Source organism: Festucalex cinctus, chromosome 10 (assembly GCF_051991245.1).
Source record: "Festucalex cinctus isolate MCC-2025b chromosome 10, RoL_Fcin_1.0, whole genome shotgun sequence".
NCBI classification, from domain to species: domain Eukaryota; kingdom Metazoa; phylum Chordata; class Actinopteri; order Syngnathiformes; family Syngnathidae; genus Festucalex; species Festucalex cinctus.
The window spans coordinates 26,873,177-26,896,709 of record NC_135420.1 but is presented as its reverse complement, the minus strand read 5'-3'; the positions used below and the strand labels follow the sequence as shown (position 1 = coordinate 26,896,709).

The 23,533-nt window shown below is 38.4% G+C and overlaps 1 protein-coding gene across 11 annotated transcripts in view; it reads right to left on the bottom strand.

The window, feature by feature from the left end:
- cc2d2a (coiled-coil and C2 domain containing 2A) overlaps positions 1–22,870 on the bottom strand; it is a 39,828-nt gene extending 16,958 nt beyond the window's left edge. For 2 of the 11 annotated variants that reach the window (XM_077533488.1, XM_077533490.1), the window contains exons 1-30: positions 22,617–22,867; positions 22,411–22,495; positions 21,426–21,479; positions 21,237–21,317; positions 20,953–21,073; positions 19,856–19,947; positions 19,674–19,778; positions 18,271–18,354; positions 17,984–18,175; positions 17,720–17,879; positions 16,768–16,904; positions 16,561–16,692; positions 15,182–15,391; positions 15,003–15,109; positions 14,787–14,927; positions 13,481–13,637; positions 12,368–12,636; positions 12,009–12,186; positions 10,989–11,142; positions 10,739–10,892; positions 9,163–9,295; positions 8,890–9,093; positions 7,764–7,856; positions 7,551–7,642; positions 4,086–4,253; positions 2,729–2,777; positions 2,538–2,647; positions 2,362–2,458; positions 2,184–2,282; positions 452–628 (exon numbers count right to left, since the gene is read on the bottom strand). In XM_077533488.1, the coding sequence (XP_077389614.1) occupies positions 452–628; positions 2,184–2,282; positions 2,362–2,458; positions 2,538–2,647; positions 2,729–2,777; positions 4,086–4,253; positions 7,551–7,642; positions 7,764–7,856; positions 8,890–9,093; positions 9,163–9,295; positions 10,739–10,892; positions 10,989–11,142; positions 12,009–12,186; positions 12,368–12,636; positions 13,481–13,637; positions 14,787–14,927; positions 15,003–15,109; positions 15,182–15,391; positions 16,561–16,692; positions 16,768–16,904; positions 17,720–17,879; positions 17,984–18,175; positions 18,271–18,354; positions 19,674–19,778; positions 19,856–19,947; positions 20,953–21,073; positions 21,237–21,317; positions 21,426–21,479; positions 22,411–22,495; positions 22,617–22,630 (3,849 nt within the window). In that variant the 5' untranslated portion in view covers positions 22,631–22,867. Of the gene's footprint in view, positions 1–423; positions 629–2,183; positions 2,283–2,361; positions 2,459–2,537; positions 2,648–2,728; positions 2,778–4,085; positions 4,254–5,765; positions 5,913–5,998; positions 6,104–7,550; positions 7,643–7,763; positions 7,857–8,889; positions 9,094–9,162; positions 9,296–10,738; positions 10,893–10,988; positions 11,143–12,008; positions 12,187–12,367; positions 12,637–13,480; positions 13,638–14,786; positions 14,928–15,002; positions 15,392–16,560; positions 16,693–16,767; positions 16,905–17,719; positions 17,880–17,983; positions 18,176–18,270; positions 18,355–19,673; positions 19,779–19,855; positions 19,948–20,952; positions 21,074–21,236; positions 21,318–21,425; positions 21,480–22,410; positions 22,496–22,616 lie in introns of all 11 variants that reach the window. The other 9 variants (XM_077533481.1, XM_077533489.1, XM_077533479.1 and 6 more) reach the window with 9 other exon arrangements.
- Positions 22,871–23,533: the final 663 nt, after the last annotated feature.

The following is a 23,533-nucleotide window of genomic DNA, read 5'->3' as shown; positions in this document are numbered from 1 at the left end:
GCTTTTCTATTGGCTGCTGCTAGATGACATCACTTCTCTGCGACACACTTTCAAACGTTCGTATTCCGGGCGGTTAATATCAAAATAAATATACTTAAAATCACATTTAAAATAATAAATAAATAAGTTTAAACATAAAACGTAGTTTCAGTTTTCATTTTTGTTTTTTGAATTTTTGTTTTTGTTTTTTCATTAGTTAACTAAAATAACCTTGTTGCCAAGTCCCTGGTATTGAAACATAAACATGCAAACAAATGAGTTAAAAAGTCAAAACTACATGCAAGATTTTACAAATAGTGGCCAGACGTTTGTTTATTTAAAAAAAAAAAAAAAAAAAAAAAAGAGTGAATTTCTCGTAGTACTAGTATCGGTCGTTGGCCACTATTTGCACAAAGGAGGTCCACACGTGCAAAGTATAGAGACCGTTGCGGTGGCACATTAAGAGGCGGACCTTCTCCCTGATGGACTCGCCGGGCATCAGCTGCGGCTCGATGGTGATGAAGAGCGTGATGAAGGCTCCCTGGCACAAGCTCTGCATGGCCTCGTAGGCGCCGGCGTTGCCGTGGCCGCGCTCCTTGCTGTAGCCCAGCAGCACGGCCGGCGTGCTCACCTTGAACGTGCCGTCGATCTGACGCAACACAACATTTGGGTTTTTACATTGAAGGTTTTCATCCATCATTTAAATCAGATGATGTATTTATTTGTTGTATTTTTGTAATATCAAACATTTTAGTATTTTTTTTCAATGTTTGTGTATTTTTGGCCATTAACAAAATTGCATGTTTCATCTCGTTTTGTCAGAATACATTTGAATTTTTCTTTTATATTTTGTACTGTTCATGTAATATTTTTGTAACTTCGTAAGTTATTATTGTTCCTGTATTTGTCAAATATTGTTTTTCATTTTTTGTCATATTTGCATTATCGCCTATTTTAGCATTTTCTTTTCAAATCTGTATTTTGAGAATACATGCTTATTTTTAAAATATTTCATATTTTTTATGTTTGTGTATATATTTTCACAATATTTGGATCTTCTCAAATATTTGTGTATTATTGTTTATTTCGTTTTAAACATTTTCATCAAATAATTTAGTTAGAATGTTTGTATTTATTTTTTTTTTAGTATTCCTCATGTAATATTTTTGCAAAGTTATTTGTCATCAAAGATTTTTTTTTCAATATTTTGTGTACATTTTTTTTTTATCACATTTTGTCTAAATATACATTTTTTTTCTCTACTATTGTTTTTCCATGTTATATTTTCATACCCGCATAATTTGTGTTTTGCCTGACATTTTATTTTTCTGAATATTGGTGGATTATTGTATGTTTATTTGCTGATATTTGAATATTTATCACTGTTATCCAAAGTTTGGATTTTTCATGCTACCTGTGCATATAGATCAGAATAGCTCGTAATTCTAATAATTTTCTTTCGTGCATTTGATGTAATTATGTGTTTTGTATACATTTTTTTTTCAAGATTGTTTTCCATTTAATATTTTCTTTATTTTTGTCAGAAAATATTTGCATTTATAGCATATTTTAGTTTTTTCTTTTTAAATGTATATATTTTTTTGTGTATATCTAAATTGATCAAATTGTTCCTCTAATATTTGTGTATTTTTTGTCCTGAATATTGGTGTAATTTTTGTATGTTTCTTTGCTGATATTTGAATATTTTTCACTGAATATTGTTATCCAAAGTTGGAAATTTTTCATGCCACCTGTGCATATATTTCATCTAATATTTAGCTCAGAATAGCTAGTATTTTTTTTTATTTAGTTGTTTTGTGTATTTCACGTAATTATGTTTTTGCATACATTTTTAAAGATTATTTTTCATTTAATATTTTTTTATATTTTGTTGGAAAAAATTAGCATTTATAGTCTATTTTAGTATTTTCTTTTTAAATGTAAATACATTTTTTTTTGCAATATTTGCGTATTTTTAAATTCATCCAATTTTTCCTTTAATATTAGTGTATTTTTGTCCTGAATATTTTGACATTCTCAAATATTGTATTTAAAAAAAAAATACTTTTGCATTTTTCTTAAATGTATTTCTTGGAGCAATACTGTGACAGAACACTGACAATTGCGATGGTTTTGCTTAATATAACGAGAGTTTCATCTGTCCGCAGCGTCGAGCGTTTATCATCGTCGAAACTTGATCTGACCCTGGACTGCGAGTAGATGGTGCTGAAGGGAATCTTGACGCATCCCAGCCAGTGCTTCTCCACCCGCGTGTGCAGCGTTTTGCCTTCGTCTTTGTCGCTCTGCGCGCACAACAAACTCTCGCATGAATTGCGACCACATGAATCGGGACGTTTGGAGGAGAAAAACAAACAAACTCACCGTCCCAATTTCATGAAGCACCTCATCAAATATGTTGATGTAGACGTCATCCTTGACCGACTGCAAGCTCGCGATGCCGTAGTCCCCGTTTGGCGCACTGACGGCACGAAACAGGACGACGGTATCGGTGACGATATTTCCATCGTCGTCATCGTCAGACCACGATCGGCGTTTACCGAAAAGGCAGCCGCAGCTCCTCGTTCCAGCAAGGGTTGGGCCCCTCGGCGGTGGTCGTTTGGAAGACGTTGCGCTGGAAGGAAACCTCCACGAAGGGCCTCACCTGGACCTGCCGGCGCAACACAAACACCTCATCGGTTGCGGTTGACACTTTTCCGCGGCACAGTGCCCGCTCACGAGTCCGCCCTACCTGGCTGATGAGCCAGTCGCTGGCCTGCGTGGCGCCCTGTCCCGCCTTCCTAAAACATGAAGATTACTTTACACATTAAGTGAAAAAAAATAATCGATAATGCTTGCCTTCAGAGTTAATTTGACTTGAATTTGAGTTAAGTGACATTGCAAAGTCCATTTTTTATGAAAATGAGTTTCAAGCATTCTGCCACTAGATGGCAACAGTGCCACCATCAGTTCTTGCAATAAAAGTATCTCTTGTGTTTTGTGCTCCGCTTTTCCCATTTTTGATGGAGGTATTTTGCCAAATTATCAAACACAGATACTTAGAAAGTACTATAAAATGCTGATTAAAAAAAAATGCCCAAAAAATCAATTCTCACAAGAATCGCAATTCTCATTCAGTATGATTCAGAATCGATTTTAAAAGTTATTTTATCCTGTCTTGCCCTTGTTTGTTTGTGTGTCTTTATTAGGAGTGATTTTCATGTTGTACACAATTTGGCCACTTAGGGGCAGTGTTGTTCCGCGTGTTCTGATACACTGTTAAGTTGTTGCCACGTTAACTCATTTGCTCCCAAAAACGTATAAATATGTTCTATTTTATATGTTTTAAGTGTCCCAAAGACGTATTTATATGTTTTTTTGTTTTGTTTTTTATGCTATGGCATTTTTTGATGCAGCCTCTCAACTGCAAAGAACGGTTGAAGAAATGGTAGTTATTACACTACCAGCCAGAAGGTGGCAGCAGAGTATAAGAGATCAACCAGGACCATGTTGAAAAAAAAAGCTCAATTATTCACAATTCTAAATAAATTTGTGAATAATGATAAACTTAGCTATATTCTAATGCTACTTGCTGTAAAACATAAACAGATAGAAATATACTTTTTTTTTTTTCCTGATGAAAGAAGAGACTTTAATCTTTCTTTTGGTAGGTTTCATGTTTTCATAGCAATAGAACACAATATTCTGTGGGCCTTGCAAAATTAGTTATAATCCAGTAAAACAGCTGGGAGCGAAGGGGCTTGCTTTAGTGAAAATGGCGGCGAGTGAATGAGTTAAAGAGTAGAAGAAGTCACGATCAAGTTATTACAATAAACATGTTTTTTCATTATTATTATTATTATTATTATTTTTTGCAGCATAGGAAAAGCATATGCCGGTGAGTTGTTTTGTGTGAATATCCGTCGTTCTTTTGAGTGACAAAAGTGCCGCGAGTAGCGCGCTAATGAACTTCAGCGAGTCAGTCTGACATTGAAGCAGAAATCATTATTCAATCAAATCAATTTGAATTAGAAACCATTCTGAATGGAATCGCAGGCCCAAATATCGGAATGGAATCGTGAGACAGTTTTTCCCAGTCGACGGCTCACCCGCCCTGCGAGCGGCGCACGGGGATGTCGTACGCCCGCAGGATGTTGACCAGCAGCTTGATGTCGCCGTCGGACAAGTTCTGAGTCGTCACCTTCTTCCTCTCCTTCCGCTGAGGCTTCAGAGGACGCTTGGCCTCAGTCAGGTGGAAGATGTTTAAGCCCAGAAGCCTGATTGTTTGGTTCCCCACAAAAAAAAACATTTGGTCAGCTAAATTGTCGTGTAGGCATGTCAATCCACATCAGGGGTGTCCAAAGTCTGCCATGCCGACCATTTGTTAAAGACGTAAAGCAACTAGCCCAGCAGAAACACAATTGGACAAATATGGCCACCAGATACAAACGTGGTTGCATCATTTAGTTCATTGATGAAAGTAATATTATAGTAAGTAACTCAAAAAGTTGCAGTTAACAATTACAGTTAAAAGGAGTGTGAAACTTTGAGACATAGATTTGTGTTGAGGTCATTTCTTTGCTACTAGGGGGCATTGGTGTTTCATGTTGGATGTTGGTGACAGGAAAACTACGTTTTTCTGTTCAAATTCACAGCAATTAATATTTGAAAAATGAAGCAACTTTTGTTCATTGTAAATTACAACTAGTCACCAGTCCCCCCCAAAAAATGTAAAAAAAATTATCATAATAATTATTGCTAAATTGTATTATACTGACTGATTTACACAACGCTGTGTTTAAAATAAAGCATGAAAAAGTATTTAACATCTGCACATTTGTATTTAATGCTTTTTAATGATATTTAAGGCCCTAATTTTAGCAAAATCCATGTAATGATTTTTTATGTTTTTTAATTAATGACCCGCAGAAAGAAACAATGTGACTACAGAAATGACATTTTTCAAATTTCATAACGCTGCAGTGAAGAATAATAAAGTGTTTGCATATGATTTGCTTTTGGGTCCAAATTTTGTGTCAGTTTTGGTACAAAAAAAAAAAAGCTTGTGGCTCAGCCATTCACGTCCCAGAATCGATGATAACACTCGAGCAAAACGGCTTTGAAGATTTGTCATCTTACTCGAAGATATGATTTTGAATGTGGGAAAAATGGAATGGTGAGTAGGGATTTCTCAAATCACATTTTTTTTTTTTTTTTTTTGCACCTGAGTCCAAGTCACATTATTTTGAGTATCTGCTGATACAACTCAAATATTCAAATTGTCTCCATTACCTTTAACAGAAAGCTGTAATTTTAGCATTTAGCAATTTTTTTTTATCCCTCCCCAAAAAAATAACTACAACAATATCAATATTGCACAACGTGGCTTGAAAAATGTCCAGCTGGCATTCCCATCCTTTCATTTTTTTGTGTCTGCTGCCCTCGGAGGGGGAAAAAACAAAACATTTGGACACCCTTGATCTACATTGAAGGACAAATTGTCTTCACAGAAACAAAAACCGACAGGATTATATCTCATAACACTTGTTCAGTCCCGCCAGGAATTTGTACAAACACACAAATGGACTTCAAAATACTTTGTATACACTTTTGAACAAATTGGAGCAGAATTTGAGTTTAAAAAACAACAACAACGTCGTCTTAGCAAAGTCATAGCGGGAGTGAATACAACACAAAATCTACTGCTGCTAATTGGGTTAATGGGTTCAAGCTATCCGGGAAGGGGGGGGGGGGGGGGGGGGGGTCAGGAGGACAAGAACTGAACGTACCCTGGACCGGCACCACTGTTAAACATGCATAGCAGAAGAAAACAAAGAGATAAATACAATAGAAAACATGAAACCAAATCGAGAAAAAAAAAAAAAAAAAAACCCTGACAAGTAACTTTGTGATTGCAAACTGCTCCTAAATGGCGCCTTGAATGGTCCCAGAGTGAAAAAAATAAAAAAATAAAAATTACGATCCACTTTGGAAGACGTAGAAACACGTTCGGCGTACTTACATCATCAAATCTGCCCTGCAAGTCATTTGCCTGGGATTCCTCAGCTCTAAAAACTCACTGCCATCCCGAAGGTGGCGATCTGGCGCTCTTTGCAAAAAAGCTCTTCTTTTCATTTGCGTGCGTGCGTGCGTGCGTGTGTGTGCATGCGTGTGTTGTTGTTGTTGTCATTTTGGTTTACACAAACAGAACAAACATGCAGAGGAAACACAACAACAGAAAATGGAATTAGTGCTTTCTCTACAAGGACATGCAACGTGCGCTCAAAACAAGCAAGACAATCGGAAACCTTTTCACCGTGATGTTCCGCCACACATACTTCCGGGTGGCAACAGATCCAAACAAACATTTTTTTTATACAACGCAGAGAATATTTGGTGCAGTAAAAAAGTGTGTGCCATGTGAAATTGACATAAATAAATAAATAAATAATTAAATAAATGTGAACATTCTTCTTCAGTTTTCATAAGTAAGTCACTGGTGAGCTTTTTTCTTTTTTTTTTTTAGAACCGAACCGTAGGCTACTGATGGTTTCCTTGGGGCTAACTAATACCCACTGGCACAATTTTTTTGCTTTGTTTTATTTCATTTTTTTTTTTTCGTACGATGCATATTAACTAATTTGCTCCCAATAACGTGTGAATACGTTTTTTTTTTGTTTTTTTTTATGTTTTAAGTGTCCCAAAGACGTATTTATACGGTCTTTTGTTTTTTTTTTTATGCTAGAGCATACAGAAGGCTTTGATGCAGCCTCTCAACTGCAAAGAACGGTTGCAGAAATGGTAGTTATTACACAAGCGGCCAGCAGGTGGCAGCAGAGCAAAAGGAGATCAACCAGGGCCATCTAGAAAAAAAGCTCAATTACTTACAATTTTAAATAGATTTGTGAAAACTGATGAAACTTAGCTCTCTTCTAATGCTAATTGCTGCAAAACGGAAACGGATAGAATCATACTTTTTTTTTACCTGATGAAAGAAGAGACTTTAATCTTTCTTTTGGTAGGTTCCATGCTTTTATAGCAATTGAACACAATATTCTGTGGGCCTTGCAAAATCAGTCAAAATCCAGTAAAGCAGCCGGGAGCGAACGGGATTGCGAAATGTGATTGCGAGTGAATGAGTTAATCAACAGAGCAAAATGGCATCCATGGTTTGCAGTGCCTCTTTTTCGTTTTGCTCCCTCCCTCCTCTTGACCCGAGAAGGAGAAAATAAAGTCAATTGGAGGCAATTAACTTCAAAGAGGCAGCTGTTTGACCAAATGTGCGAGCAGCCAATCAGAGTGTGCCCTACTTAGAAGTTAAAAAAAAAAAAAAAAAAAAAAAAAAAAGTTCTTATTGAATTTTCCGAACCCCTTCTATCCACGGTAAACCATCAAACCGGTAATCGACCCAATCTTTAGTCGGAGGCCAAAACGAATTGTTGAAAAAATTATATTTGTAGTTGCTCACTTTTTTGCCACCTGGAAGTCGCCTTTGTTTACAAACACTATGAAAAGGTCTTTGGTGAGCTACAATGATCGAAATGTAAGACGAGCGCAATGACTGATCACGTTACCCAAAAAAGGGCATCTCCTCCTCGATGACCATGTCGGACAGCATGAAGTGATGGCTGGCCAGGAGGAACCTGTGGATGACCGCCTCGCGGATCTGCGGGGAGAAATGCGCATTACGGCGAGCCTCCATTTTGACCGCTGACGTGAAAAACAAGCACACGCTCGTATTTAAACATTTGATAACAAGATGATTTTTATTTTTTTTGCTCAGTCACCTTCTGGAGGTACTTGGCCACCAAGGCTCTGTGCGAATCCAGATGATCTTTGGTGTCAATGATCTCGCCTTCCTTCAGCCTCTTCTCGTAATCCTGAAGGAAAAAACAGGCCACGTCTTTTTCTTGCATCACGGATTTTGGTGAAAATGAAATGACAGATATGGATTGCAGCAAGAAAAGTTGTTGACTTGTAAAAAACAAAAAAAACAAAAAAACAAACAAAAACAAAACAAAACATGTTTTTATTTTCAAAGGAAAAAAAAATCTAAGTTTTTATTTAGGAAGCATTAAAGAAAGTGCTTGCTTGATTTTGGGAGGTTTTTTTTATTTTGCATTTAACATTCTTAAATATTCATTTTGTTTTGAATTAAAATCACCAATTTTGAACACTTGTTTAAACAGTTTTTATTTTATTCAACAGATTTTATGAATTTATTCTAATTTAGCAAATCAAAAAGGATTTTTTTTTTCATTTTTTTTTTTTTTTACATTTTTTAAGAAAATCAGAAAAAAATGTTTATTAAAATTCACAGAAAGTGAGTTATCTGCTTGAAGAAGTAAAAATGTTGATACTAACATTACCACAATAGCACGAGCATATTCTTCATGAATGTTTATTAGCATAGTGATAACCTATAATGAACGCACCTACAACGGGATGGTTGAAAATATTCAAACGGCATAAAGCAGAAATGTCCAAAGTTTATAAGGGTGAAGATTGGCCGCAGAAATTTTAAGCATTAAAGTTATTTTTCATTTGATTTTTTTTTTTTTTTACATAAAGAATTTTAGAAACCATCCACATATAACTACAAAGTTGAAAAGAATGACGACAAAGAATGATGAGCCTACCAATCAAAAATGTAATAAATATATCTATTTTGAACTCAATTTCATCCATCCATTGTTCTAACGCTTGCTCCTCACAAGGGTCGCGGGGGGTGCTGGAGCCTATCCCAGCTGGCTTCGGGCACTTAGGCTGGGTAAACCCCTGAACTGGTCGCCAGCCATTCTCTGTTGAACTCAATTTTTTTCCTCATAATATTTCGTGCTACTTACACGATGCCACCTGATATATGTGTCAGAGTATTTCTTGATACGGCCTCCTTCGTTGGCGTGGGCCTACCTGAAAGACTTTATCCGTGACCTCTCTCTCGCGAGAGGGGACGAACTTGTAGTTGCGAAACTCGGGCACCTCCTGATGCCGCAGCGCCAGCAGGCGGAAGCGGCGGGACTGCGCCAGCTGCTCGTCGCTGGCAAAGTTGAACTCTTCCTGCAGCTGCTCCAGGCGGAAGTAGTCAGGAGCCGTCACCTCGCCGCTGCGAGCCACCTGAAACAAATGAAGACAAGCGTGTCGGAAATAAACGAGCGATGATTTGGTTATTTTTTAAGCGCATACTTTGAGCAGCTGCATAATGGAGGCATTTTTGGGATCGTTGGGGTCCAGTCGAGACTGCATGGCCCACTCGCCGATTTTTTTCACATCGCCTGACGAGCCGATGTGGGGGATGGCATCAAAATGGCCGACGCCACTGAAAGGAAAAATTCATGAAATACATAGACAATGCGTTAACATGTCAAATTGGAGGTTATGTAAATTATATTTTTGGACAACTATCAACTATATCTATTTAATTAGTTTTACAAAAGCAACATATTTTGTGATTTTGTGTCTTTATGTTCTTTGTTAAAAAACCCTAAAAAAGTTATTTCATATGGAACTGCCAATGTTCAGTAAACATTTTTGACTGGGGAGTACGTTCCGATTAGGGGTGTGACGATATATCGATATCGCGATAAACCGTGATACTTTGTCTCTCGATTGATTATCGATACATCTACACAAGTATCACGATATTTGTAGTTAATATACAGCCACTATAACGGCTCCATTGTTCTTGACTTATTGAGCAATTACTTAGCGGGCCACTAGGGGGAGCGTCTCATAAGCGTGGCGGGGAAATGGACGCAAGTCTTCAGGCGAAGAAGACTCATCAGCTTAGTTTCATTATTATTATTATCATTAGTATTATTTTTTATATATATATATATATATATATATATATATATATATATATATATATATATATATATATATATATATATATATATATATATATATATTACACATATTTATATATTATATTATGTATTTATAGTTTTAGAATATTATGAATTACTATTTTTTATTATTTATTTATTTTATTTTTTTATGATTATTTATTGATATTTATTTATTTTATTATTATTTTGTTTTTATTTATTATTAATATTTTATGATTAGTTTTATCGTCGATTATCGTGGATTTATTACCTGAGCAATATATCGATAATCGCGGTACCGTCATATCGTGAGATAATCGTTATCGCGAGCCTTGTATCGCATCTATCGTATTGTGAGATGCCCACAGGTTCCCATCCCTATTTCGAATGTATTTAAATATGTCCGAACCTACTTGCAAATACATTCAAACATACTTGCAAGTATGTTCGAATGTACTTGTAGGCTAAATGCTACAAACATAGCATATTTTCACATAATGCATATTACTTCCAGTGGCATTAAAGAAAACAAAAAACAAAACAGAACCTAAATCATACACTGTGCACGTAATATTAAATCATAAACCTTACAAATAAATTAACAAATAAATTTTGGAACGTATCGGTATATTGTAGGCTAAATGTTTAATAATATAATTTTTTTTTTTCTCCCGTAATATCCCATGGCATAAAAGTAAATTATGTTATGTTTGTAGCATTTAGCCTACAAGTATGTTCGAATGTATTTGCGAGTACGTTCGTAGACATTTAAATCTGAACGTGCTTGACAGTTAAAAATGTTTAATCCACATTGGAAGTTCTATGCTTCCGTAATGTCATTAGCTTTCGTTAACTATAATAAACTTCATACTAATTCCAGCAGTTGAGAAAAAACGAAAAAAAATTCAAATGAGCGACAACGGCTCTCGTACCCGTGAAGGGCACTGCCGGGATGCTGCGACGACATGGGAGGCGCGAGCGGCACGTCGTCCTCGCCGACGCCCCAGCAGACGCAGCACGACACCTTACCGGAGGTCAGGAGGGTCACGTGGTCGCTGCCGTCCGCCGTGAAGGAAAGGGGGACATCTGCGCATTCGAGACGTACAACCATCATATACATCAACGTCACAGATATTCCCAAGCGTGTCTTTTGATATTAAACGACAAAAGCGAGACACTGACCGCTGCCCACGCCCTCGTGGTCAAACATCACCCGCTGGTTGCTGCTGAACTCAAACTCCTGGATGGAGGAGTTGCCCGGCAACACCGAGGAATGCGGCACGGGCACGTAGACTTGTGCCAGGAGCGAGCACGACGAGCCCGCCTCCTCGAAAACCTGCGCGGCGCAAACACGCAGGTACATGGGTGTCAAATAGCGCAGTTGATCTTCTCGTCATGTTTGGAAACATGTTTGAAAACAAACACAACAAAAAAAGTCGTAAATAGTTGGACACATGACGGAAGTGGCGTTTTCCTCCATTCACCCCTCTAAGAGAAATTCCCGGTCATTCTGCTCTCCAAGCACCAGCCCTTCCCATCTTGAGAAAACAACCGAGTGCTCACTTTATGACATCATAAAGTGCGGGCCCACCCCCCGCTCCGCCTCTGCGGACTAAAGGCACGCCCGCTTTCTCCGAGACCGCCATGGGAGAGTGACAAAAGTAGCCTTTATCAGTAATTAAACATTCTGCCCAAATGAATTCAAAGCAATCGATTATCCTTCATATTTGAATTGGCAAAGTGCAATGACAATTGGCCGTCTTAAAATCCCACAAAGGTTCTGGCTGACACTTGTGTGAACTGCAAGTAAAACTTTTGCACTGTGAAACCTAGCCCGAACGAATAGTATAGTGGTTAGTGTGATCATTCTGTGAGCAGCAAGTCCCTGGTTCGAAACCAGCCCAGGTTTATTTTTAATTTTCCTCCTCCTTTCCGCTCCCCATTTTGTTTCTAATGTTTATTGAAGAATTGATGGCTTGCATTCAGACGAGTTCTTACAGCAAACAACTTAAAATACGGTGGTGTAATCGCTTGAAGTCAAAGTTTAACGTGTGATTGAAGGTTTTTTTTACTAATGGAGTCGTCACAAAAAAAAAAAAATAAATGCTCATTCTTTTGCCACTCGCAAGTAAATGTGATGTGACGGAGAAAAGGTCTGGAGCGCGTCCATCGCGTGCCGACTGAGCAGATGTAAACAATTACCTGTAAGGTAATGCTTCGCGGACAGTTGACAATCTTCAGGTTGAAAATCTGCCCAAAGTGCACCCGGAAGTCGGAAGTGAGCGCGCGGCTGTGAGTCTGCGACACTTCCTTGTCGTTGTACAGGATCTTGACGAAAACCCAGCGTCTGGCAACATCCTCGCGTCGGGCAACTTCGCCCCTTTGGGAAATCAGGACACCAAAAAAAAAAAAACTGCACAGTCGAGAATTCGCAATGCCAAGATGGGAATTTTGAAAAAGTCTGAAGCAAACAAAGTTGTGACTTTCGTTTCAATCTGTGCCACCCAAAATAAATAAATATCGTCTGCCTTCGATTGCACCGATCGAAGTCGTCCTCGTACCTGGGGCAGACCTCGGTCTCAGAGACCTTCCCGGAAGCGCTCAGCTCCGGAAACAGGTTGGCCTCGCCTGGCTTGCGGCGGATTCGGGACGCTTTCTCGCGGACGAGCTGCTCGATGGCGTCAAAGTCCAACTTTTGCGGGGGCTGCGGCTTGGGGGGCCCTTCCTCGGCGGGCCCCTCCGATTCGCTGGCCTCCTGCTGTTCTTCTTCTTCTGTTTCGTCCTGGGTTTGTCCTTTCGTCTTCTTCTTCTGCTTCTTCTTCTTGGATTTCTGCAGAGAGGAACGTAAGATCAACCGCAGCGAGTATACAACTGCTCTCTTAACCTGCCTCACGTTGGGATTTTGGCCTGTTCTACTGCCGCTTCTCCTCTCTCCTGCCCCCTCCTCTCCTGCTTGACTTGAATTAAGAGGCCAAATGAAGCAAACACTATTAGGACTACAAATTAACTCATTTGCTCCCAAAAACGTATAAATACGTTCTATTTAAAATATTATCATGCCCCCAAAGACGTATTTATACGTTTTTTTTTTTATGCTAGAGCATACAAACGGCTTTGATGCAGCCTCTGAAATGAAGAGAATGCTTGAAGCAATGGTAGTTCTTACAAAAACGGCCAGCAGGTGGCAGCAGAGTAAAAGAGATCAACCAGGGCCATGTTGCAAAAAGCTCTTTTACCTAATTGTTTTAAACAGATTTGTGAATAATGATGAAACTTACCTATATTCTAATGCCAATTGCTGCAAAACGGAACCAGATAGAAACAATACTTTTTTCCTGATGAAAGAAGAGACTCTACTCTTTCTTTTGGTAGGATCCATGTTTTTATCGCAATAGAACACAATATTCTGTGGGCCTTGCAAAATCAGTCAAAATCCAGTAAAACAGCCGAGCGTGAAAATGGCTACACGGGTCAGCATGAGTGATTGAGAAGCCCCAAGGCAGATTAGTAGCCTGGCGTGGCAACAGAGGATGAAATCTGAGTGGACAGAAAAATCGAACATCTACATACATGTAGTGGAAGCAGTAAAAATGTTGGCTTGTAAATGTCGGCTTCTGATTGTGTTGGAGAAGGTTTTTGACAAGCACGGCGGAGGCATGAAGACGTGCGGCCACCTGTTTCCTCCTCCAGGCCTTCCACTCGTCCAGCTGCTTCTTGTAGTCGGCCATCTTCCTCTGGTAGTCCACCTCGCCCTCGGCCTCCAGCTCCCACACCTCCGACAGAATGTCCCTCTCGAACTCGCGCTCGTCCGACTGGCGGTCCACGTTCTCCCTGGGCCAGTGACACATACAGTACCGGGAAAAGTAAACAGACACTTCTTACCCGTGTGTCAATTGGACAAAAAAATTACGGAGAAATAAAGTCTATGTGTATGATTTCCAAAAAATATATAATATAATATATAATTATTTTTTTTTACAAGTTTTCATACTCTTGTTAGTTAACATAAAAGTGGACAAATATGGACATCAAATACAATACTTTTAGTTCATTGCGACAGTAATTTTACAATAAGTAATTCATAGTTATTTGAAGTTAAAAAGATTGAATCATTCGTGTTGAGGAATTTTTCTGCCACCCGATGGCATTAGTGTTTCATGTTGGACGTTTGTGACAGGAACAGCACATTTTTCTTTTTCGAATTCAATGTAAAATAAAGGATGAACAATAATTGTATTTAAAATTATTGATCCCTTTGGGATGGCTCCCTCTGGGAAATTTACATGTCCAGCAGCAATAAGAACAAAAAATAAAATAAAAAATAATTCAATCAATCAATAAATAAGGTTATTACACCAGAGATTGAATTAATAATAATAATAAAATAAAAAATAAAAATTCAATCAATCAATCAATAAATAAGGTTATTACACCAGAGATTGATTTAATAATAGTAATAATAAAATAAAAAATAAAAATTCAATCAATCAATAAATAAGGTTATTACACCAGAGATTGAATTAATAACAATAATAATAATAATAATAAACTAAAAACTAAAAATTCAATCAATAATAATAATAATAATAATAATAGTAATAATAATAATAATAATAATAAATAATAATAATAATAATAAATAATGCCCTGGATATTGTATTTAATGTGTCTTAATGTTGTCAAAATCCATGTAATGACTTTTAATGACCTGTGGAAACCCTGATACATAAATATAGCAAAAAACAAACAAAAAGGAAACATTAGACGTTGCTACATTTTTTATGTAAATATTTTAAGAATTTAACACACCATGAGGTGTATCAAATAAAGAAAAATGTTTGCAAAATAAAAAATACTTTTAAAAAAGACAAAAGAACAAAATAAAGTTGTTTCAAGAAAGCAGATGCACGTAAAGTTTTGACCAGTTCAAGCACAGATCGTTACAAAACAAAACAAAAAACAAGCCAAAACCCCGCCTACCGTCTTAGATAGAGCTTGTGAGGCGTGTTGGTGAACTTCTGAAACTCTCGAAGGGCTTTGATCTCCTTCCAGACTTTGATCAGGTTCTTCAGCAGCGTCCTGTCCTTCTCCTGCTCGCCGTCGCGCAGTTGCCGCGTGCTCCTGCGGCGACATCCCGCACGCGTCGGGGAAAAAATCGGGCGCTAATGGGGAAATCGTCGGCGCCATGGCACTCACTTGACCTCCACGCTGTACTCCACGATCCGCCGCTGCATGGCCTGCGAGAGGCTCTGCTCGCTGTGGATCTCCAGCATGTTCCGCATGGTGTTCCTCAAGCCGTTCAACTGCAGCACGCGTCCGAACGAGATTTTTCTCTCGGGCCGATCGGCGACGGGCGACGAAGCGTCGGCGCTTACCTTGTCGGTGAGGTGCTCGGCGAGGTTGTTGCGCTGCCGGTTGAGGTACTGGTCGAAGAGCTGCGCCAGACGCGACGCCAGCACGTGCTCGCGGCTGAAGAGCGGGTGATGGGAGAAGATGAGCCCCGACACGTCCACGTCCAGCTGGTACGCTCGCCCGCCGTCCGCCGCGTTGGAGATGTACTGCTGCGTGCGCTTGGAATCCACGGGCTGGTGATGGAGGGGGAGGACGGTCAACTGTCATTTGATCGGATGCGTCTTGTAACTCGAGAAGTCAGGCGTCGAAAATTTTGAATCGGAATTAATCGTGTGACTTCAATAATTAACTCACGGTTAATCGCAAATTCATTGCACATTTTATATCTCAATTTATATCTACATTGACAATCAAATGTACAATAAAATATAACTTTTTCGAATTTTTCATATTGTAAACATACAAGTGTTAAGAATTTTTTTTTTGTCATTGATAGAAACAATTTTTCATTTTTTTTTATTAAAAATATGTACTGTACTGTAACAAACGAGTGTGATATTGATTTGTGTCAACTGAGATTATTTTTCAATAAAAATACAAAATAAAATACAATTATAAGTACAATAAAAATATTTAAATATTTATATATTTAAATATTTATTAAATAAAATATTTTTTTCTAATTTTTCATACTCTTAACATAAAAGTGGGGAAAAATGTTAAACTAATAGAAATATGGTTGCATTTTTGAGTCACTGAAACAGTAATTTCATAACAATTCACTTTTTTTTTTAAAAATAAAAACATGTACTGTACTGTAGAAAATGAGTGTGATATTGATTTTGGTTGAGATAATTTTTCAATAAAACAATACAACAAAACAATAAAATACAATTACAAATACAATAAAAAAATATTTAAATATTTATATATTATTTAAATATTTAATAAAACATGTTTTTTTCCCCTCATTTTTCCATACTCTTGTTAACATAAAAGTGGGAAGAAATGCTAAACTAATAGAAATATGGTTGCATTTTTTTAGTCAGTGATACAGTAATTTAATAACAATCCATATTTAAAAAAAAAATAAAAATATATACTGTAAAAAAAAAAAAAACAAGTGTGATATTTATTTGTGTTGGTTATTTTTCTGCCACTAGATGACATAATTGCGCTTGCAAGACAATGGTGACAGCTCAGTGCATTTTTCTTTCATATTAAGAGCTAAATAATTTTTAACATTAAGTAATATTTTTAAAATTGTAAAATACAACTTCAGAGTAAGGGGGCGGTCATTAATCGCGTGTTAAATAAATGAGTGGAACTTTAAATGAACACCCACTTGTAACGAACATTAATTCTGCATATTAAATCTGACCGTCCACAGAGGCCAGCTGACCTTCCTGTAGACCGTTTGCAGGGCGGGGTCCAGGTCGTCCTCCATGCGGAAGAACGGCGGCCTGGTGGACGATTCCTTGATGGGGTCCGGCAAAGCGATGATCCTGCCGTCATCGCCGAACCACTTGGATCCCTAAAAAAAAAAAAAAATGTGTCAAAAAGACAAACCGGCGGCGGTCCGGCGCGGCGCGACGGGGACGTCCGTCACCTCCTCCATTTTCAAAAGGCGGTTCTCCAGAATGTTCTCGTTGGTGGGCGTCACGACAGGCCGCTCGCCCACGTAAAGACCCTCGTCCTCCAGGTAGCGCGGCCTCATGTTGTCAGGGAGTTTCGATGAGATCGGCACTATGACACCCACATGGGAAACACGTTTTTTGACAATAACGTGGAACACATTTCAGACACAACCGCTCGAGGTGAAAATCCACAATAAAGAAATTATTATTCGGAACTATTTTGTGACTTTTGTGTGTTACAAATGCTGGTGTAATACAATAATCAAATAGGACTGCAACCAATCATTATATCAGTAATTGATTATTTACTGTGGATGAGCTTCAATTTCAAGCATTTGTAAATTTCAAAAATTGCAATTCAATGAAAACAAGATAATTAAATGATTAATGTATTCTAAAAACAATTACATTGATAACCAATTAGCTGTCAATCAATCATTGCATCTCTATAATCAAACGTTATAAACCAAGTTTATTTATTTGAATTTTCTTCGATAATGTTTAATTGTCTATTTTAGACAAAACAATATTATTTGTCCTCTTTATAAACATGCAACATTTTTTCTTAATTTTTGTGCTGGAACAGATGACTTTCCATTTCCATTTCGATTAATTTCACTGGCGAAGATTGATTAGACATTCATCCATTCATCCATCCATTTTCTGAACCGCTTGTTCCTCACAAGTGTCGCGGGGGTTGCTGGAGCCTATCTCAGCTGGCTATGGGCAGCAGGCGGGGGACACCCTGAACTGGTTGCCAGCCAATCGCATTGATTAGCCACAATCAGTCAATTAGTAAAGTAACAGAACAAATTCATTTCATATAATCAAGGCACCACTGAACGCTGAAAAAAAAAAATATATATCATGAACTCATAAACAGCTTAAACGGCAAAATGTGAAAACTGACGTCGATTTTCATACCCGTCCGAGAGCTCGGCGTGTAGACGAGCGCGCGGTGGCGCAGCGCGATCGCCCGCAGGCCGACGTACTCGGCCCCCCGGACTTCCACAAAGTCCTTGGACGTTTTCTGGATGACGAAGACGTTGCCGTCCTCGTCCTGCATGAGAGGCTCTTCCTCGTTCTGAAGGCGACAGAGCGAATCCTGAAACCTCCGTCGTCGGGTACGGACGATCGCGTGACGTCCACAACCACGTTTAGATGCCGCGTTATCCAAGTCCGTCTTACGTGCTCTCGGTTGGGGTCCTGGCTGTTTTCCTCAGCCTCGTCCGGCGGCTCTTGGCCGCCATCCTCGTCCGATTTCCCCCGCGTCCGACTCTTCGCGCTCGTGCTCGCCTCCGCCTCCGGCTCGGGCTCGGGCTCGAAGTTGAGCGTGAAGAAGTTGTACGCCTCCTCGGTGGTCGGGCGCCCCTTCCCCACCTGTTCAACAGCCCCCGGGAAAAAAAGAAATGGCTGGTTGTTGACCAACAGCTGCATATTGTGACGTCATACACACATTTGAGCGGCAGTCTTACACGTTTGGTGGCCTCTTGGAACTTCACCCTGGTGCTGGCGGCCTGAGGGACAAGCGGAGCGCTGGAATCGCCTTCCGAATCCGCCTGGAACGCAGCAGCACAAGTTCAGACGCACGTACTTTCTCCATCACTCAACGTCACTCAACTATCCCCATTTGTCACTCTTGAATAGTTTTAGATTTCTAGTTTTCAATTATTTTACAAATTTTGCCACAGATGAAATGAATAATGTAAATCTCTAAAACAATAATTCCATTATAAAAATAGTTGTCGATAAACGAGAACTTTTTTCAGTGACATACCCCCTGTGAAATGTTTTTTTTTTTTCAGCCAAGTACTCCTAACCAGCGCAAAGCATTTCTGATTGAAGAAAAATAAATTAATTAATTAAACCATGCTGTGCCATCATTTTCTGATTTATTAAACTTTATTGATTTATATTCATGTGGTCTATTGAACCCTTTGGAAATCATAAAAAGATAGAACTGAAAGAAAGAAAGAAAGAAAGAAAGAAAGAAAGAAAGAAAGAAAAAAGAAAGAAAGAATGAAAAAAGAGGGAACGAAAGAAAGAACAAAGAAAGAAAGAAATAGAGAAAGAAAGAAAAAGAAAAAAGCAAAAGGAAAATGAAAGAAAGAAAAAGAAAGAAAGAAAGAAAGAAAGAAAGAAAGAAAGAAAGAGTAAAAGGAAAAAGAACAAAAGACAGAAAGAAAGTAAAAAAGAAAGGAAGGAAAGAAAGTAAAAGGCAAGAAAGAAAGAAAGAAAGAAAGAAAGAAAGAAGGAAAGAAAGAAAGAAAAAAGAAAGTAAAAGAAAGAAAGAAATAGAGAAAGAAAGAAAAAGAAAAAAGCAAAAAAGCAAAAGGAAAAGGAAAGAAAGAAAAAGAAAAAGAAAAAGAAAAAGAAAAAGAAAAAGAAAAAGAAAAAGAAAAAGAAAGAAAGAAAGAAAAAAAGGAAAGTAAAAGAAAGAAAGAAATAGAGAAAGAAAAAAAAGAAAAAAGCAAAAGGAAAAGGAAAGAAAGAAAAAGAAAGGAAAAAGAAAAAGAAAGAAAGAAAGAAAGAAAGAAGGAAAGAAAGAAAGAAAGATAGAAAGAAAGAAAGAAAGAAAGAAAGAAAGAAAGAAAGAAAGAAAGAAAGAAAGAAAAAGAAAGAAAGAAAGAAAGAAAAATATTTGAATTATAAATAAAGATTTGTGCACATGTAAATTATGAATCAACATCAAGTGTCATCTTTTGGGATCATCGTGAAGCTTCTCACAAACAAATAATGAAGTGGCTGGATGGACGTACATCGACTTTTTCAAATGTATTTGAAAATCTCCCGAACCCGCTGAAGTGTCTTGACGTTTGCGAACCACTCAACTCGACGATCGGCGGATGAATGGGTTCATTTTGCCACCTGGACTCACCTCCCTGTCGGACCTGCCGACGGCTGTCGTTCTGTCCCGGAGGCTGTGCTGGCGACCGGCGTCGACCGCTGACGTCTCCTGCCGCTGGAGGCTCTCGCCTTGCGACTGCAACGCGCAAAACGAACAAAAGCGTCGCGTCCCCGCGCGAAACGCAATCGAAATTTCTTCCGATAAGATCTCACCCTGGCCGCCCTCAGCTTCTCCTCCAGACGTCGCGTCACGAAGCGGTCGAACTGCTGCGCGTTGCGACTCTTCGGGGCTTTCGAGGCGAGGCCTAGATTCGAGGGGTTTCAAACATACGGCACGCGGGCCAAAACCAGGCCGTCAGCGGGTTCAATCTGGCCCGTGAGGACACCACACAAACTGCATTTTTTTTGTCACTCAAATTTGCTGTTTTCCTGGATTTTATTGATTTTGCAAGGCGCAAAGAATACACTGTTCTATTGCTATAAAAACATGGAAACTACCAAAAGAAAGATTAGTCTCTTCTTTTATCAGGGGAAAAAAATGTGTATCTGTTTCCATTTTTGAAGCAATTTAGATTATCATTATTCACAAACCTGTTGAAAAACACTGGCAAAAAGAGCTTGTTGCAACATGGCCCTGGCTGATCTCTTATACTCAGCTGCCACCTGCTGGCCATTTTTTTATTTTTTATTTTTAAATAATAACTACCATTGCTTTAAGCGACCCCTTTAAGCCAGAAGCTGTATCAAAGCCTTCTGTATGCTCTAGCATAAATTTTTTTGTTTTTTTAAATAAAAAAAAAATACAAAAAAACACTCAAAAAATTAGAAATACGTTTTTGGGACTACAGGACAAAGTATTAAAAACAGATTTATACGTTTTGGGTTTTGAATGAGTTAAAATAGGATTGGATGCAAAAGAATATCTTGTGCTAATTTTTGTTATGAACTTCAGACTGTTCTGCAATAAGATAATAATAAATAAGAATTGTTTCTGAATGTACTTGTAATTATTTGCACCCAAAAATTAGTAAAAGTTTTGTTGTTGTTGGTTTTTTTTCCCCAAGATTATTCGGCCAAGGAAATACTGGTCCCGCCCATTTGAGATCAAATCTGAGTCTAAGTGGCCCCTGAATTCAAATGAGTTTTGACAGCCCTAGTTGATGAAGCACACTGTGGAAAAAACAACAACCAAGTTTTCTTTCCAGACCCACCAGCAATAGGTCAAAAATGTATTGCTGTTCTTTTTGTTTCGCAGCTCTCTAAATCCATCTCAAGTAGTTTGTAGAGATGACGATAAAGTATCCACTCACTGGTTGTTGGAGGGTCTGCGGTCCTCTTTGAAGAAGCTTCGTCTTCACTGAGGTGCCGAGCGCTGGAAATTTCCTCCACGTCGTCACCAGACAACTCCTGGGCGGACATCTGCTCCAAAAGCTTTCACACAAACACAATTTACAAGTACAGTAAGTACTACTGTATTTACAAGTACAATGAATGAGCAGTTCATACAGGTGTTTACTCTTATCGCCACCATATTGACGTATGTGTGACATCATGGTGAAATTGTCGACGAGAATCAAGTGCAAACATCACAAACCCTTTTCCTTCTCATTTGTCTCTGGGCCCGTAGTTTTCGCTTCAGCGTTTCTCCGGGGTCTTCCTCGCTGCTTTGGGGATCCTGCAACAAAACACATAAGGCGCAGAGTTAGCACGCTAACAAAATAGCTATTATTGACAGGAAGAATGACATTAAGAATACGGGAATCGTACTGTCGTGAACACCCACCTTCATTGGTGTCTGTAGCGACTCTTCACTCGGTCTGGGGGACGGAACCAAAGCCTGCAAAGGACGTGTTGAGTCACGTTTGACGCGGCGCATTCAAGCACACCTGTGCGTTTCAGTCTTACTGCATGAACACTAAAAATAACACTAAATAAAAGCAAAATAAAGTCAAAGTACTCTGGTGCGACACTTAATATGCACCAAGATGTTGCCTCAAACGACCGGCCCCCACCAAGTAGAGGAGTAGTAAAATAATTAAAAAATAAAAATAAAAAATGACAACGCAGATTGAAGTGTGACAAAAAAACAACAACAAAATTACCCAGAATTGAGGAAAAATTAAAAAGAAACCGACAAAATGTGACAATTATAAGGCAGCATTCGAACAAAAAATATGCCCAATTAATGACAAAAACATGGCAAAAATTGAGAAAAGTCTGACAAAAAATAATCTTAAAGCATACAAAAATACTTTATATTCTCAAGCAGAAAACACACAAAATGTCATATAAAACTAAGAAACCTGACAAAAAAATAAACAGAAATCTGACAAAAAATACTTGAACATAAATCTGTTAAACACAAAAATCAACCTCAAAAAAACAAATATCTGTCATAACACGTTAAAAAAGAAAGAATAGTTTTTAACTGAATTATTTACCTGAATTTTCCCCACCAAAAAAATGGGCAATAATGCAACTTAAATAAGTAATAAGTAATAATAAGTAAATAATAAAAATGAGTTTTAAAAAAATGGCAAATGTCAAGCTAAAAGGAAATCAAACGTGCACAAATGCATTTTCGTCCACAAAGAAAATCTGTAGTCGGGGTTTGAACCCCGAACCACAGAGCTGCGAGACAAACCTGCCAACCACATCACACCACTGCTGTTTCTCATACCATCTGTTCTTCCATCAGCATCAAATGTAACGAGGAAAGCAAAACACACGGTTGTGCTACTTTCAAGTCTCTTCTCGTGCAACTTTACCTCCTCGTCGTCGCCCTCATGTTTGAGTTTCCCCAAAGTTTCTTGCAAGGATCGCCGCTGCTTTCGCAGTTTATCTCGGATGGCGCTAGAAGGGAGAAAAAAAAGAAAAAAAAGAAGAAGTGATGGAGAACCGCTAGCGTTAGCTTAGCCGCATTGAATTGTCGCAGCTGGGTGAGGCTAACAAGATGCTAGCTATTCTCCATTACCTGGGGGAAGCCATGGCGAGAGTAGCGGATACTTCTGACGTTAAAATGGGATTATTCCATCGAGGCTGTTTGGTCCATTATAACCCTCTTGTGTGGGTATGCGGGACTCGTTTACATATTTCTGTTTACCGTGTTATAATTCCGAAATACATACTTAACTTAACCTCAAGGAAGCCTGGATCTGACACGGAAAGCATTTAAGTGACTTTACTAATCCCCCGTTGTAATGTCCCACAGCAATGTGCCCGTTTATGGTACGAGATCTCGCATTGGCTGGTTAAAACTGTCTGTCACCATTTGTGGTCCGCTATTGGTCGTCGTGTTATTAACCCGCCCACATCAAACACTCACCCCACCCACGGCGCTGCTTAGTAACGACACGACGCCATCTACTTTACTACGGAAAGCGAGAAGCCGCCATTGCGCTAAAATTGATATATAATACAATAAAATAAATATGTATGAATAATAACTGTAAAAGTATCACAATACATTATTTTATGCGCTTTGTGTGATTTCATATAAGAATATATTTTGATTTTTTCTTTACACATTTATTTCAACCAATATTTGGTTTGGATAGTTTTCCAGACATCCGGGGATTTCTGATATTCCGCAATGTAACGCTTCCCTACACTATAAAAACAAATGGCATATTGTATTGTTTTTGCCTGTGACTAACATACAAATCAAGCAGATTGTTATAATAGTCAAATGACATTTCATCACATTTTGAAACCAAAATAATTCTCACAAATTAAATTACAACGATCCAAAGTCAAATGCTTTTCAATGATCAGAGTGAGACCGCCATTTTGACTTGTGACGTAAGCTCATAGTTTCCCATTGTGCAAATTCTCACCAATAATATGGAACCAAATACAGAAACTTGAACATTCCTCCAAACAATGTTTATT